The sequence below is a fragment of the Copadichromis virginalis genome, linkage group LG3 (genome assembly GCF_057382275.1).
Source record: "Copadichromis virginalis isolate Kocher_CV1m ecotype Utaka linkage group LG3, C_Virginalis_male_GT1.1, whole genome shotgun sequence".
NCBI lineage: Eukaryota > Metazoa > Chordata > Actinopteri > Cichliformes > Cichlidae > Copadichromis > Copadichromis virginalis.
Genome location: NC_140620.1, coordinates 5,159,117 through 5,172,053, shown reverse-complemented (window position 1 = coordinate 5,172,053; position 12,937 = coordinate 5,159,117). Strand labels below are relative to the sequence as shown.

Here is a 12,937-nt window from a genome sequence, read left to right as displayed (position 1 = left end):
ATAAAGCTCACACACACACTGCTACAGTCCTTCATACACTTAGAAACGAAGCTGCTCCTTTCCTCAGTGCTGACACATAAAGAAGAGTTGGTTTTATATCCAACACGTCTCTGTTCCAGAAAACAGCTTCAGCAGCCTCTGAGTCTGAACTTGGAGTTGGTTATAAGCCACAGGCCTGTGTGCACAGCAATGAGGAAATATAATGCAGTAAGTGAAACATGGATGTGTGGAACAGATTATCCCAAAGGTTGATTCTGTTCATCTGGACGTTCTCAGTGAAACATTTGGTCTCTCGGTCAGGTGACTCCTTTAGTCTCAGCTGACTGCAGGTTTCCAAACCTTTGTCACTGGATCACTCACTTCATCTCCAACGTGTCCCTGACACAGACAGCTGGAGCCGTTACAGCAAAATCATTGATCATCGTTTTTATAACATTAGCTGGTGTTGGTGGGCAGGCTAGCAGTGCTAATTGTTAGCACTAGTTCTGCTGCTCTCCCTTTGTCTCTGTTATTGTTGGTCTTTAGTGAACAATAGAAAGTGTCTTCATGAGACTGTTGCCTAATGTTCAAATGTAGATAACACCACCTGCACCAACCTGTTACACAGCACAACCCTCTGGTGTAGCTTTGGCTGGAGCACATATTGGCAGCTCCAGTGACATCACCACTCCATGGTGACATCATCTCTACAGACTGTGGCTGTTACATATCCTCACCTGGTAATAATAAGACTGTCCTCAGCTGCACACAGCTCCAAGATGAACAAACTGAAGTAAATACAAATTAGAGTTACGATAGATTGAAATCTTGTAATCAGAGCTAATTCTTAGTGAAACTCTCACAACATCATATCCTGATCCTGGGTTAGTGTCTCGGTCTCAGATCACAACATCAGCACAGGCTTGGCTTGGGTGAGGTATTGAGTGGTTCTTGTCCATGACAGCTGCAGGTACAGTGCCATCAGCCATGCTGCACCACATGTCTGCCCAGGAACATTAGTGTGGCTGAGTCTCATGTAAACATTGTGCCAAAGTGGTGGGAAAGTGGCTGCAAGCTGGCTGCACTGTGTCCAATACTCTCAGTATGATATCCACAAACCTCTGAGTGTCACAGAGTGGGCCTGTGCTCAGCTCACTGTGCCCCATTGAATTCTACTTGCATAGTTTTACAGGTAAAATTAAATATACAAGTTGCTCAATGATAAGTTATTGTAGTAACAACTAAGTCCATGGTCATTATTTGTTAATAGTAGCTTAAAGCTTCTGCACCAATCATGGAGCACCAGGTTTAGAGCATGTGGATCTACAAAAGTAAGTCCCAGTAAGATGGGCTGAGCCTTACATACTAGAAGAAACATGTCATTCCCAGCAGATGAAGCGCCCTTTAAAGCAGGATCTCACTTTAAACCTAAAGAACTTGCAATGAGCATGCAGTGCATTCATGGTTATTATTCATACGATTGTGGGGAGCTAATAAAGTGCAACTATCACATTACATTTTATTATTAAATTGTTGTTAACAATCCCTTCACTTCTGCTTATCTAATTCATGGTTGCAGGATGGCTGACAGCTTCCATTAGGCAGGAGGTAATGTCCATTCTGGCCACAGTGCAACCCACAATGTGTAACGTACACTATTATATTGCATTATGTCACATTGTTACATCTTTTTTAATAAATGATGACAGTCAGCTGAATTTGCTGCCCACTTGGTGGAGGACATCAGGATCAGCAGCTGCTGCTCCATCACAAACACCACAGAAGAAGAACAACACTGGATCAGATTATCTGGACGTGTTTGACAGGGACAGTGTTCATGTTCATGGACATCAGGACAAAAACAGACGATGGAAACCTGCCAGATTTGAGCTAAACTGCTCGTTTCCATGTGTAGTCCCTGGGAGGTCACATGACCAACAAAGACACACAAGCTGTGTCCCAAAACGTCGGCTGCATCCTCCGGAGGCCGCATTTGAAGGCCGATGACGTCACAGCCAGGCGACGAAGGCTGTCCCGATTCCTCGACTCCTTCAAATGCGTCCTTCATGTCCCCGAGTTTGAAGGATGGGTCGGGTGTGTCCTTCGTGGCCCACCATATCCCAGAATTCATAGCGCGGCCCAGCCAAATTTCAGCTGCCAACAATGGCGGCCGCTACTAAGTTTTAAAATTTAACGAGGGAGCACTACTTACTTACAATGAATTCCTTACACTATATAATTTTCCCGTCAGTGTTGGGGAATTCTCAATGGTGCTTGGTGCCATACCCTCAGGGACTTTAATGTTATATAAAAACACTGACAGCTCAATATCTGCCTCAGTCACTCTCCCTGATCCAGCTGAGTCAGCAGTGGGAAAAATCTGCTTTTCACAGGAACTTGGTAACAGCAATAAGAGAATACGTAGTTTATTCCAAGAAGATATCATGTCTCTCCCATATATAGAATATCTTACTGGAACCGACATGTTCCAGATATCACCTGGAAGACAGTCTGGATGATCCCATAAATATCTAATTGTGAACAAGGTGAAGGAAATCTCATATAAAATTCTTCATAAATGTGACCCAGCCAGTCACTATATGGTAACATTTAAAAGAGACATAAATACTAATTGAACTTTCTGTGGGGATCATCCAGAAACTGTGGCACATCTCTTCTGGTTCCTCTACACAGAGATTCTGGAAGAATTTAGCAGTTTTGTTATTGTCCATATTTTAAGGTAGTTTTCTTTACGATGGAAAATGTTTTATTCTTTTTCTTTAAGTTCCCCAGGAAGAATGATAAATGTTTTTTTATTAAAAATTTGTTAATACTTTTAGCTATTTTATATCTATAAATGTAAGTTTATTAATAAAACACCATATTTCTGCCTTTTTATAAGGATATGAATTGTACATACAATCAATTTCAGACTCAACCAACAAAAAGCCTCTCAGAACAATATTTATATGTTGATTTTTTTCGCCTACTCATATCATAATTTTTTTACTCCTGGTTCTGTATGTTCATGTTCTGTTCTTTTGTAAACTTCATCTGTTTGTATGTTGTATACTCATTGTGTTTCAATAAAGTTCGATTTAAAAAAAGGTACGTTCTAAACGAAGCTTCAGACGTCACTGATCACGTGACTCTGGCCAAACGAATCAAGCCTCGACACGGTGCTTCTGAAGCAGCGCGTTGATCTTTCTGACACACGCACCGGAGCGTCAGCTTCAAGCGGACCATCACTACGTCTCACATCTAAAGGTGTCAAGGTAACTTTGAACTGAGTTCAGTCAATCTGGAGTTTTTCCAAGTTTTCTGTTGCTCTCTGTGAGAGAAGAGCGTTAAAGGCGGGGCTCTCCAGAGTCCAGCAAAACAGGAAACCACAGCTGGGTGTGTGTAAGTGTGCAAACCAATAGAATGTATCGTGGTGGGGGGGGGGGGCATCACGGGCATTGGCAAGAAAAAAATAAAAGAATCGGTCGTACCCATGCTTCCCCGACGTCATGCCAGCGCATATTGGGAAATTCGTAGGCACCGATCGGTTTTCTATCAGCCATTTGCTGGGAGTAAGGGCGCCCTCCGTTTGCGAGGTGCGCCTGCTGCTGGCGGCACAGGGAGGAGAGGGCGGGGCGGCGGGGAGTCTCTGGCTGGCTGGAGCGGCATCTAATAACCAACTCGCAAAACAAAATAAAAACAACACAACAAACAGATATTATGATACAGACTTATAATCTGCACCGATGTTTTTTCTAAATTCTATAAAGTGAGCGCGAGAGCCCTCGGTGCGCCTGCGCGCTGCTGAAGTCAAAGTAAACTTTATTGTCATCTCCGCTACAGACAGTCCAGCATATAGAGAGACGAGACGACGAGGCTGCAGTTACAGCGGTGCAAGTAAACAAACAATAAATATAAGAAGAGTAAGAAAATAAATCTACACTTTAGGACTCGGGGTAAACGATCAATAACAATTTAATTTATAATTTACAGTTTGATGATTTAAAGTCTCACACAACCCGTCAAAAGGGGCGGGGCCGGCTGCTTCCAAGTAGAGCACATTTCATTTATAATGATGTAAATCCAAGCCCATCATGGATTCACGATCTGAATCCTGGGTTGTGTGAAATCCCAGAAATCAACCTTAGACAAAGTGAATCTGTGAACTAAGGTGTAGGTCTGTTAGGTTAATTGTGCTGATCCTCGGGTTGGGGGATTTGTGTTTGTACTGGAGCGCAAAATTCAAACCAATGGAAGATGGACAACAAAAGTTCAAAGCCATCAGGTGCTCAGGTTAGAAAAAAGAGAAAAGATGCAGGTAAGCAGACGTGTGATTGGATAATGGCAGCTCATCCTGAACCAATCAGACTAAACTCCAAACAATACATTATGTTACAGATTTTAATATTAACTAGAAAGCGAAAATTTCTGAAGAAATTTTAAGTGTGCCTATGCCGCCGCTAATCAGTATAGTTTGCCATTCAAACGGCTACAGAGAGCAAAACTCAGCAGAGCAGCCATTCTCCACCATGAACTATGATAAAACCAAACACCGCTCGCGCCTCACAGATGACAGCTTACGGTTTTGTATAAAGATGAGGTGACTTCGTACAGCCCCGATTTGTAGACGCTGTGCGCAGAGGTTCATAAGCAGACCCGACAATGTTTGCATGAACACACTTTGAAGCATTACGTTATGGACCACTTTTCACACATAGTTGCTGTACCCACACAGCTGGCTGTAGCTTTTCATCTCACAGCCCGACACATACAAAAAAGCAAAAAGCAAAGAGAGAGCACAGACTTTACACCTGAGAGGCGTGATTGCAGATGCCCCTGAGGTGGGTCCACCTCCCCTGCAGCGGCACTGCAGACCACGCCCTGCCACACACATCAAACACGTAAAATAAATATTTATGCACTTTTGCATTCACTTTTTGTTACTTTTACACAGTGTTCTGAATGATTAACAATGGTCTACAGCAGGGGTGTCAAACTCAAATACACAGTGGGCCAAAATTCAAAACTGGAACAAAGTCGCGGGCTAACATTAATATTTATTGAAAAAAAAAATCTTCCCCCAGATATAAGAATGAATCTTTTCTTATGGACTCAAACATGTTTTGCTGGAAAACTGAATATGGAACAAGCAAAGCTTAATACTAAACAATATATATATTAGCTGTATAATACCAGTAGGCCAGCTCTAATAGTAATTTGGTATGGCTTCGCAGGCCAAATGTAATTAGGCTGCGGGCCAAATTTGGCCCACGGGCCAGAGTTTGACACCTATGGTCTACAGCCAATCTTGTGTATTATTTTACAAACTTTGGTTGTAAGATTCAGATAACTATTTAATAAAAGCTAAATATTTTATATGAGAGTAAGAAAGAAAAGTATATCTTTGTGTCCCCCTCTCCCTGTTAATGCCCTACCTGGCCCCAGGTAGTTCAATTCAACCAGGCGTTCAATTTGTGGCTCGGACCGTGCTATGATGTTTCTTCGGGCTACGAAGTGAGTATCCAACCTCCTTTTAACGGTCTCATAATCGCTTGCCTCTTCGGGAGTCAGGTGCAGGGATACCAATATTTCCTCTGCCTCCTCGCCCATAGTGTAGATAAGGGCGTTCACTTGATTTTCGTCCGCTTGCGGGGTGACTTGAAACTGACTCATGACGTCTCTTTTCGCGCAGCTCCTCTCTGGCCGACCTTTAACCTGGCACCGACGCCGAAACCTTACACTTATGCCCAACTAACGTTTCCAGTTGTCTTCTGACACCATGTTCCGTTATTTGAGGTTATGGATGTTATTTGACTGGAGGCATAACTGACAGACACACGAGACGTGCCATTACTCCAATGAGTGTCCTGTATTATTTTTCATCCCCCCCCCACAACAACAACCCAGCCGAAACGTTCCTACCGTTTAACATTTAGCTGATACTACAAGTAACAGCGCCCACAGCTGTATAGAAACTCCGTCATGCTAGCTAGCACGCAGTACGAGTTATCGTTAGCCACCACCCGTCGATCGGCGGCGAGCGATCGTGGTTGAAAGGAGAGACGCCTTACTGAAAAGGTGTTTTTTAGCGAAGGGTTGCTAGCCGGCGGCTAGCTAGCCGGCTAGCAGCAACATCGTGAGAAATCTCTTGCTAATATGGGATGTTTTGACAAAACGAGCAGATATTTAACGTTTACACACCTACATTCTCACCTGAAAATATCTTAAAAGTTTACTTTGTGACCTAGAAACACGAATAAGAGGAATATATTAAACCAAGTGGCAGCCGCCATTGTTTGACTCTGGAATATGGAGTTTGCAAAGTTTCAAAGTATCCAAATACGGGGACATACCACTAGAGTGAGCCAACACACCACAAATTAAGTGAGTGAGCAAACACACCACAAAGTAAGTAAAGTTTCACTTTCGTTCATTCCCATTCATTTGAATGGGCAAAAACTTGCATTAAAATATTCATATTTAAAAAACTATAGAAGTAATAAACACCAAAAGTCATAGCACACCATTCCTGATCCAGCCGCACAAAATGATATAACATATATGAAGCTTGTGTCAAAACTGTGGGATGAGTTATGCGCGGAAATTTCAGGCTGAAAAAGGAAAATAATAATAATAACTAGAAAGCGAAAATTTCTGAAGAAATTTTAAGTGTGCCTATGCTACTGCCAATGAGTGTAGTTTGCTTTTAATGTGGTGCAATAAGTGCAGGTTGCCATTTATAACAATAGGGGGGAGCAATATGCAACATGAGCATAGTTTGCTATTTATACCACAAGAGGGAGGGAAATTGAATACAGCTGATTTTCAAGTTAAAGAAAAGTAAGCTGTATTGTGATCTCTGCTATATGCAGTGCAGCATACAGAGATGAGAGAAAGATGCTCCAGTTACACCATTACAAAAGAAGTTAATCGATATAAAATAAATTATGTTTAAGTCTGAGGTGTTCAAGAGAAGTTACAATTTAGATTTTACAGTTTTGAGTCGTTTAAAGTGAACAGTTTAACAGATTGTAAACCAAAGTAAGTTTTCTTGGTAGAAAAAAAAAAGCCCATTAAGCGGTATTCAATTTGTATTTCAAAGGTATTTTAATGTGAAAAGGGAAAATTATGCAAATTATGAAATTTCCCCTTGTGGGACTAATAAAGGTATCTTATTGTATTCAAACTATATTTTGTACAAATACCATTTACAATAATGTATTCCATTTAAACATGATATTTAGATTGTGGTAAACAGCAAAGCAATATAAAATAAGGAAAAAGGAAACCATTCAAGTAACTTTATATTATGAACCGAAGAGTAAGGAAAAGTATAAATGAAAAGCATACAAGCATTAATGTATATAGATAAACCCAACAATCATATGACCCCCTATGAGCAAGCACTTTGGCGACAGTGGGAAGGAAAAACTCCCTTTTGACAGGAAGAAACCTCCGGCAGAACCAGGCTCAGGGAGGGGCAGCCATCTGCCGCGACCGGTTGGGGTGAGATGCAAACAAATCAAAAACTGTCCACAGAGCTACAGGGGGCACACTGGGATCGCAACAGCAGCCATAGAGGGAGACAGATTAGGATGTTCTTTCCAGTACTGAAGTAGGTCGCTTTTCTTATGTGTGCGTTTTTCTCTGAGAGGTAGGTCTCCACTTTAGTTTCTTCTCATGAGGCATTCACGGATACTTCTGGATAAGGGTCATTTGGAAGCAAGAGGTTGGCTGACTTTGCAAAAACAGCTAGAAAACAGATAAAAGCAAAACACAATTTAAAACAAAACAAGAGACATCACAAAGCGCAGGTTTCAGTTAGCGAACTGGCAAGTCATGATGATCTAATAAATATTTGCAAAAATAAATGTAACTTTAGAACTAAATTACCCAAAACTAAATTAAAAAGGAAGTAAAAGAGAGAAATTTGTTTAATACTGGTGTCTTTTGATTAAGTAAGTTGCCATGTGAGGTAAAACCACACGTGGCTGTAATTTGGTGGCCTGTATATAGTTCCAATCAAAGCGTATAGTTGGCTTAAATGGGTTTAATACTGGTGTCTTTTGATCACTTGACTGTATATAAACCTGTTGAACAAAAGGTGCATTTTAATTTCACTATACCTGCCCATCCTTGTAGCTGGTTTCTAGAAGAGTGGCACAGTTTCAACATCAGTGTAGAGCTTCTCCACTGCCTTCACTGGACAGAACACATCTGAGGAGTTATGAATGAATGGATGACTTAATGAATGGATGAGATTATAGTTTGTTTCAAACACTATCAATACCAAATGTTACAATATAAAGAAAGAAACAAAAAAAAATACAAATGACCTGTTATGGCAGGGATCCCATCAGGTGCAGTTGCAGTCTTTCTGTTCACGTTTCTGGTCAGCTCTTCAATGGATGACAGCACATCAGCAGTCTTATCTATGAGCTCCCACTGGTGAGCTGTCAGTGTTGCTGGTAGAGCGTGCTCAGTCGCAAAGACATGAAGATCACGTTTTTGTTGCAGTAGGCTTCGCACCACGTAGAGGCTGGTGTTCTGTTGTGTCTGCGTATAAGAGAACATGATTGACTTTATTTTTCAACAAATTCGGTTCAGAGTGTATAGGAATTAATAAAATAGAAGTACATTAAAGAACAAAGGGGATACAACAAAATTCTTGCTTTCATAATGCTAACATGTAACCATATGTCTTTAACATTTAATGGTAATGTAACTGTCCACTATAAATCCTTAATGGAGGAAGACGTTTTTTTAAATTTACCTTGCTGCCTGGAGGACATAAGGAGGTGGGTCTATTCTCCGTTACCAAGGACAACCTGGCTGGTGCTGTCTGCCAACCCAGGAAAAACAGTATATAATGTTAAGACATTAAGTGACCTGACACATTAATTTCACTCTAAAATGCAATGCATGGCATGAACTGGTATGCCAGTTGGGTAACAGATCGTTTTTCTAGTGGACGTGTGTCTGAAATCTGATGAGAGGTTATGTACAGTTAGTCAAAATTATAAAACCTACTAACAGATTTGAAACAGAATGGAATATTTGATACTGAACAGTAGTGGTTACTAAACTTACAGAGCAATAAAAAAGAAAATCCCTGCTGTTTGCATAATGCTGAGATGTAACCATGAATATGTCTATAACATGTAATTGTCTGTTGTAAATTCTTAATAGAGGAATATTTTTTGATATTTACCTTGATACCTGGGGAACATAAGGAGGTGGGTCTATCCTGTGTTTCCAAGGATAACCTTGCTGGTGCTATCTGCTAAAAGGGTATAGAAGACATTAAGTGACCTGACACATTCATTTCATTTAAATGCTCTGCATACCATGCACTGTTATGCCAGTTGTGTGACATTATAACAAACAATCCTAAACTGTATGGGTAGGTGTTCTTAACTGTCTCAAACGTGTTTCGAAAACTGTTCAACTGTCTGTGATCACTACTATATCTTCTTTACCTGGTCAGATGGAAAACTACTGACTGCCTCATCTTGGTTGTGGCCAGTGAGCATTGGGACAGCAGGATCGACCAGGTCAAGTGGTTTCCAGCGCTTCTTTTGTGCCTGGGATCTTTTATTTTTTCTCGGCATCTGGTAGAATGTCAGCAGAAAAACAGAATATTAATTGTTGGCATTTCAAGCATGTGATCAGACCCAGCTTTCATTTTAAGTCAAGCATAATAACCAGGTAGCTGCATTGGTAGCCAAAAGACTTTACAATGCAGTAAATCGACAAACAGTAAATGAATCAAAAATTCTGATGTATACCAGCAATTTTTTATTTTAACCCTCTGATACACAAGATAACTACAAGAACCAAAAAATAATAATAAATCTCTCTTTTCTTTAAATAGACATATTGATAGTGTCACTGCCCGGTCTTAAGGCTTTGTTAAGTAAAGTTCCATAACAGTTTGTATATTGTAATTGGGAAAGTGATTACCTTGAAAGTTGGGAGGCAGATTTGTTGACCACGACAACTACTCCATTTTGGTGTACAGTAATTGGGAAAGTAATTACCTTGCAAAGCTGGGAGGCAGTGTTGTTGCTGGGGCGCTGGTAGAATGCCAGCAGCAAGCAAACCCAGATGTTCACAGCTCCTACTTAACACCTTAAACTTTCCAAACAAATCTTACAAGAACATTTGGCAAAGTGATTGGCTTGCACACCTAGGAGACAGTCTTGTTGCCCACAACAGTTTTGTTATAGAGTAATTGGAAAATTGGGTACCTTGCAAGTCTTACAGGCAGTCTCGTAGCTGGGAGGCGGTCTTGTTGCTGGGGCTCTGGCAAAATGCCAGCAGCAAGCAGACCCAGATGGTCACAGCTCCTACTTAACACCTTAAACTTTGCAAACAAATCTCACAAGAACAATTAGCAAACTGATTGGCTTGTAAAGCTGAAATGTAGCCTTGTACTGTCTGGTTTGAATGTCCCACTGAGAGACAAAGAGGAACTTTACTGTTTGGAAGGGAGTAAAAACACTGTACCATCTAATCTTAAGTTTTAATTACAAACAACAGCTCTGGAATAAAATGGCATCCAGTGCTAAACACACCTATTTTCTAGATATCAGCTGAACACACACATAGAAAATATAAGGGGAGCACTTACCTTGGCTGAAGCAAGAGTTGAGGTGTTAAAGGCTGCTGTAGTTAACGCCTTATAAAAACAGAAAAAGAGGTGTGAAACGCGGCTACAACGAAGCTATTGTTGCAGACGCGGGGACAGTCGCCTCTTAAGTTTTAATTACAAACGATACCTCTGGAATAAAGTGACATCCAAGTGCTAACCACAGAATCATTTTGTAGATATCAGCGTCAAGACACAGAAAATCACTTTCAAAGGTGGAGGGGACGGAGACTCTTACCTTCGCTGAATTGCCGCTAACTAGCTTTAGCATCGTGATCAATGACCTGCATTGGCCTGCATTTGTATAGCGCTTTACTAGTCCATAGGACCCCAAAGCGCTCTACACTATATTCAGTCATTCACCCATTCACACACTGGCGATAGCAAGCTACATTGTAGCCACAGCTGGCCTGGGGCGCACTGACAGAGGCGAGACCACCGAGACAAAGGACGTGAAACGCGATCGCCAAGATACACATACAAAGAAAAAATCACTTCGCTTCTTAAAAGTTTTAATTACAAACGATACCTCTGGAATAAAGTGACATCCAAGTGCTAACCACACCATCATTTTGTAGATACCTCATTTGTAGATACCATCATTTTGTAGACCGCGGCTGAATACCCGCTAACTAGCTTTAGCATCGTGCCGAACAAAGAACTCGCCAAGAATCACAAAAAAAAAAGAAAATCACTTTCAAAGCTAAGTTTCAAACCAGAGAGGGAGGGAGATACGCTTAACTTAGCCGAATAGCCACTAACCACACAGCCATTTTGTCGATATCAGCGTCAAGAAAAAAATCACTTTCAAAGGTCAATTTCAAACGGAGGAGGGACGGACACGCTTACCTCAGCTAAATACCCGCTAACTAGCTTTAGCATCCAGCTTCACCACGAGACAAAGAAATCACCCAAACACGCATAAATTCCAATCCAGGCAGAGAGACATACGCATAAATAAATCACTTTCAAACCGGGAGACGCTTAATATCCACTAAATAGCTTTAGCATCGTGCCGAACATGACCACGACAGACAAAGAATCACCCAGTCACATGAAAAAAATCGCGATCGCCAAGATACACATACAAAGAAAAAATCACTTCGCTTCTTACAAGTTTTAATTACAAACGATACCTCTGGAATAAAGTGACATCCAAGTGCTAACCACACCATCATTTTGTAGATACCTCATTTGTAGATACCATCATTTTGTAGACCTCGGCTGAATACCCGCTAACTAGCTTTAGCATCGTGCCGAACATGACCACAACAAAGAATCACCCAGACACATTAAAAAATCACTTTCAAAGCTAAATTTCAAACCGGAGAGAGAGAGATACACTTACCTTGTCAAACCTTACACTGTTGTTCCGAATACTTCAGAAAATGACGTTCAAATGTCAATTTCAAAACGGAGGAGAGGTGGACAGATGCATGCGGGTCCAGCATACGCTACGGTGTCTTCTAAGGTCAATTTCAAACTGGAGGAGGGGCGGACTGACGCGCGCCGTTGATAGTGTCATCATTACGTTAATCCGAATAGGCCGCACCACTCCCGGCATACCACTAGAATAAAGGAATTATCGGCCCATATTAACGAAAAATAAGTCCAGTGTGAAACAGTCGCTTGGCGAGCGATCGGGTGGTTTAGCGAGTGTCAGCCTCTTAAGTTTAAGACAAGCCCGGCTGCTTTTTAAGCGACGCGGCTCTAGCTACCCAGCTAGCGTCAGTACACAGGAACTACTTCCGGTAGTTATACAAAATAAAAGCGTCCCCCATTATAATCCGCTATAATGCTCTTATTGTGAAGGGCAAGCGGGACGCCATACTTCCGCTGTGCGCGCCGTTGATATATACCTTGGCTTTACATTAATTGTGAGAAAACAAAACAAACAAATAACTCACCGTTGAGTCGATTGTGAGGTAGTGTAAAGACGAATGAATCGGCTGGGTTATTGCACGCTGTCAACTGGTCTGTAGTGTAGGATTTGTCGATATCTGACAAGTAGGCCAACCACAGGGACACAGCGGCCGCCTCGCATTACTCCCGACATACCACTAGAGTGAGCCAGCACACCACAAATGAAGTTTTCTTGTTCTCCATTCATTTCAATGGGAAAAAACTTGCATTAAAATATTCATATTTAAAAAACTATAGAAGTAATAAACACCAAAAGTCATAGCAACTCATTCCAGCTCCAGCCGCACACAATGATATATCATATGTGAACCTTGTCTCAAAACTGTGGGGCGAGTTAAGGTCCAAAATTTCAGGTGGAAAAAGAATAATAACTAGAAAAATTTG

The 12,937-nt window shown here is 41.3% G+C and overlaps 1 protein-coding gene across 4 annotated transcripts; it reads right to left on the bottom strand.

Annotated features, from left to right (window-relative positions):
* Positions 1–7,062: 7,062 nt before the first annotated feature.
* Positions 7,063–10,414, bottom strand: LOC146712395 (uncharacterized). Of its 4 annotated transcripts, none has more exons than XM_085442413.1 (6): positions 9,459–10,414; positions 9,191–9,262; positions 8,753–8,821; positions 8,316–8,535; positions 8,106–8,181; positions 7,063–7,731 (listed from the first exon to the last, which is right to left on the bottom strand). In XM_085442413.1, exons 1-5 carry the CDS (start codon positions 9,588–9,590, stop codon positions 8,129–8,131), a joined length of 546 nt encoding a protein of 181 aa, XP_085298539.1. In that variant the 5' UTR covers positions 9,591–10,414; the 3' UTR covers positions 7,063–7,731; positions 8,106–8,128. The 4 variants fall into 4 exon arrangements, with proteins under 4 accessions (XP_085298539.1, XP_085298533.1, XP_085298527.1 ...); XM_085442407.1 differs by having other exon boundaries at positions 8,106–8,196; positions 9,191–9,259; positions 9,459–10,408; XM_085442401.1 differs by having other exon boundaries at positions 8,106–8,196; positions 9,459–10,401.
* Positions 10,415–12,937: the final 2,523 nt, after the last annotated feature.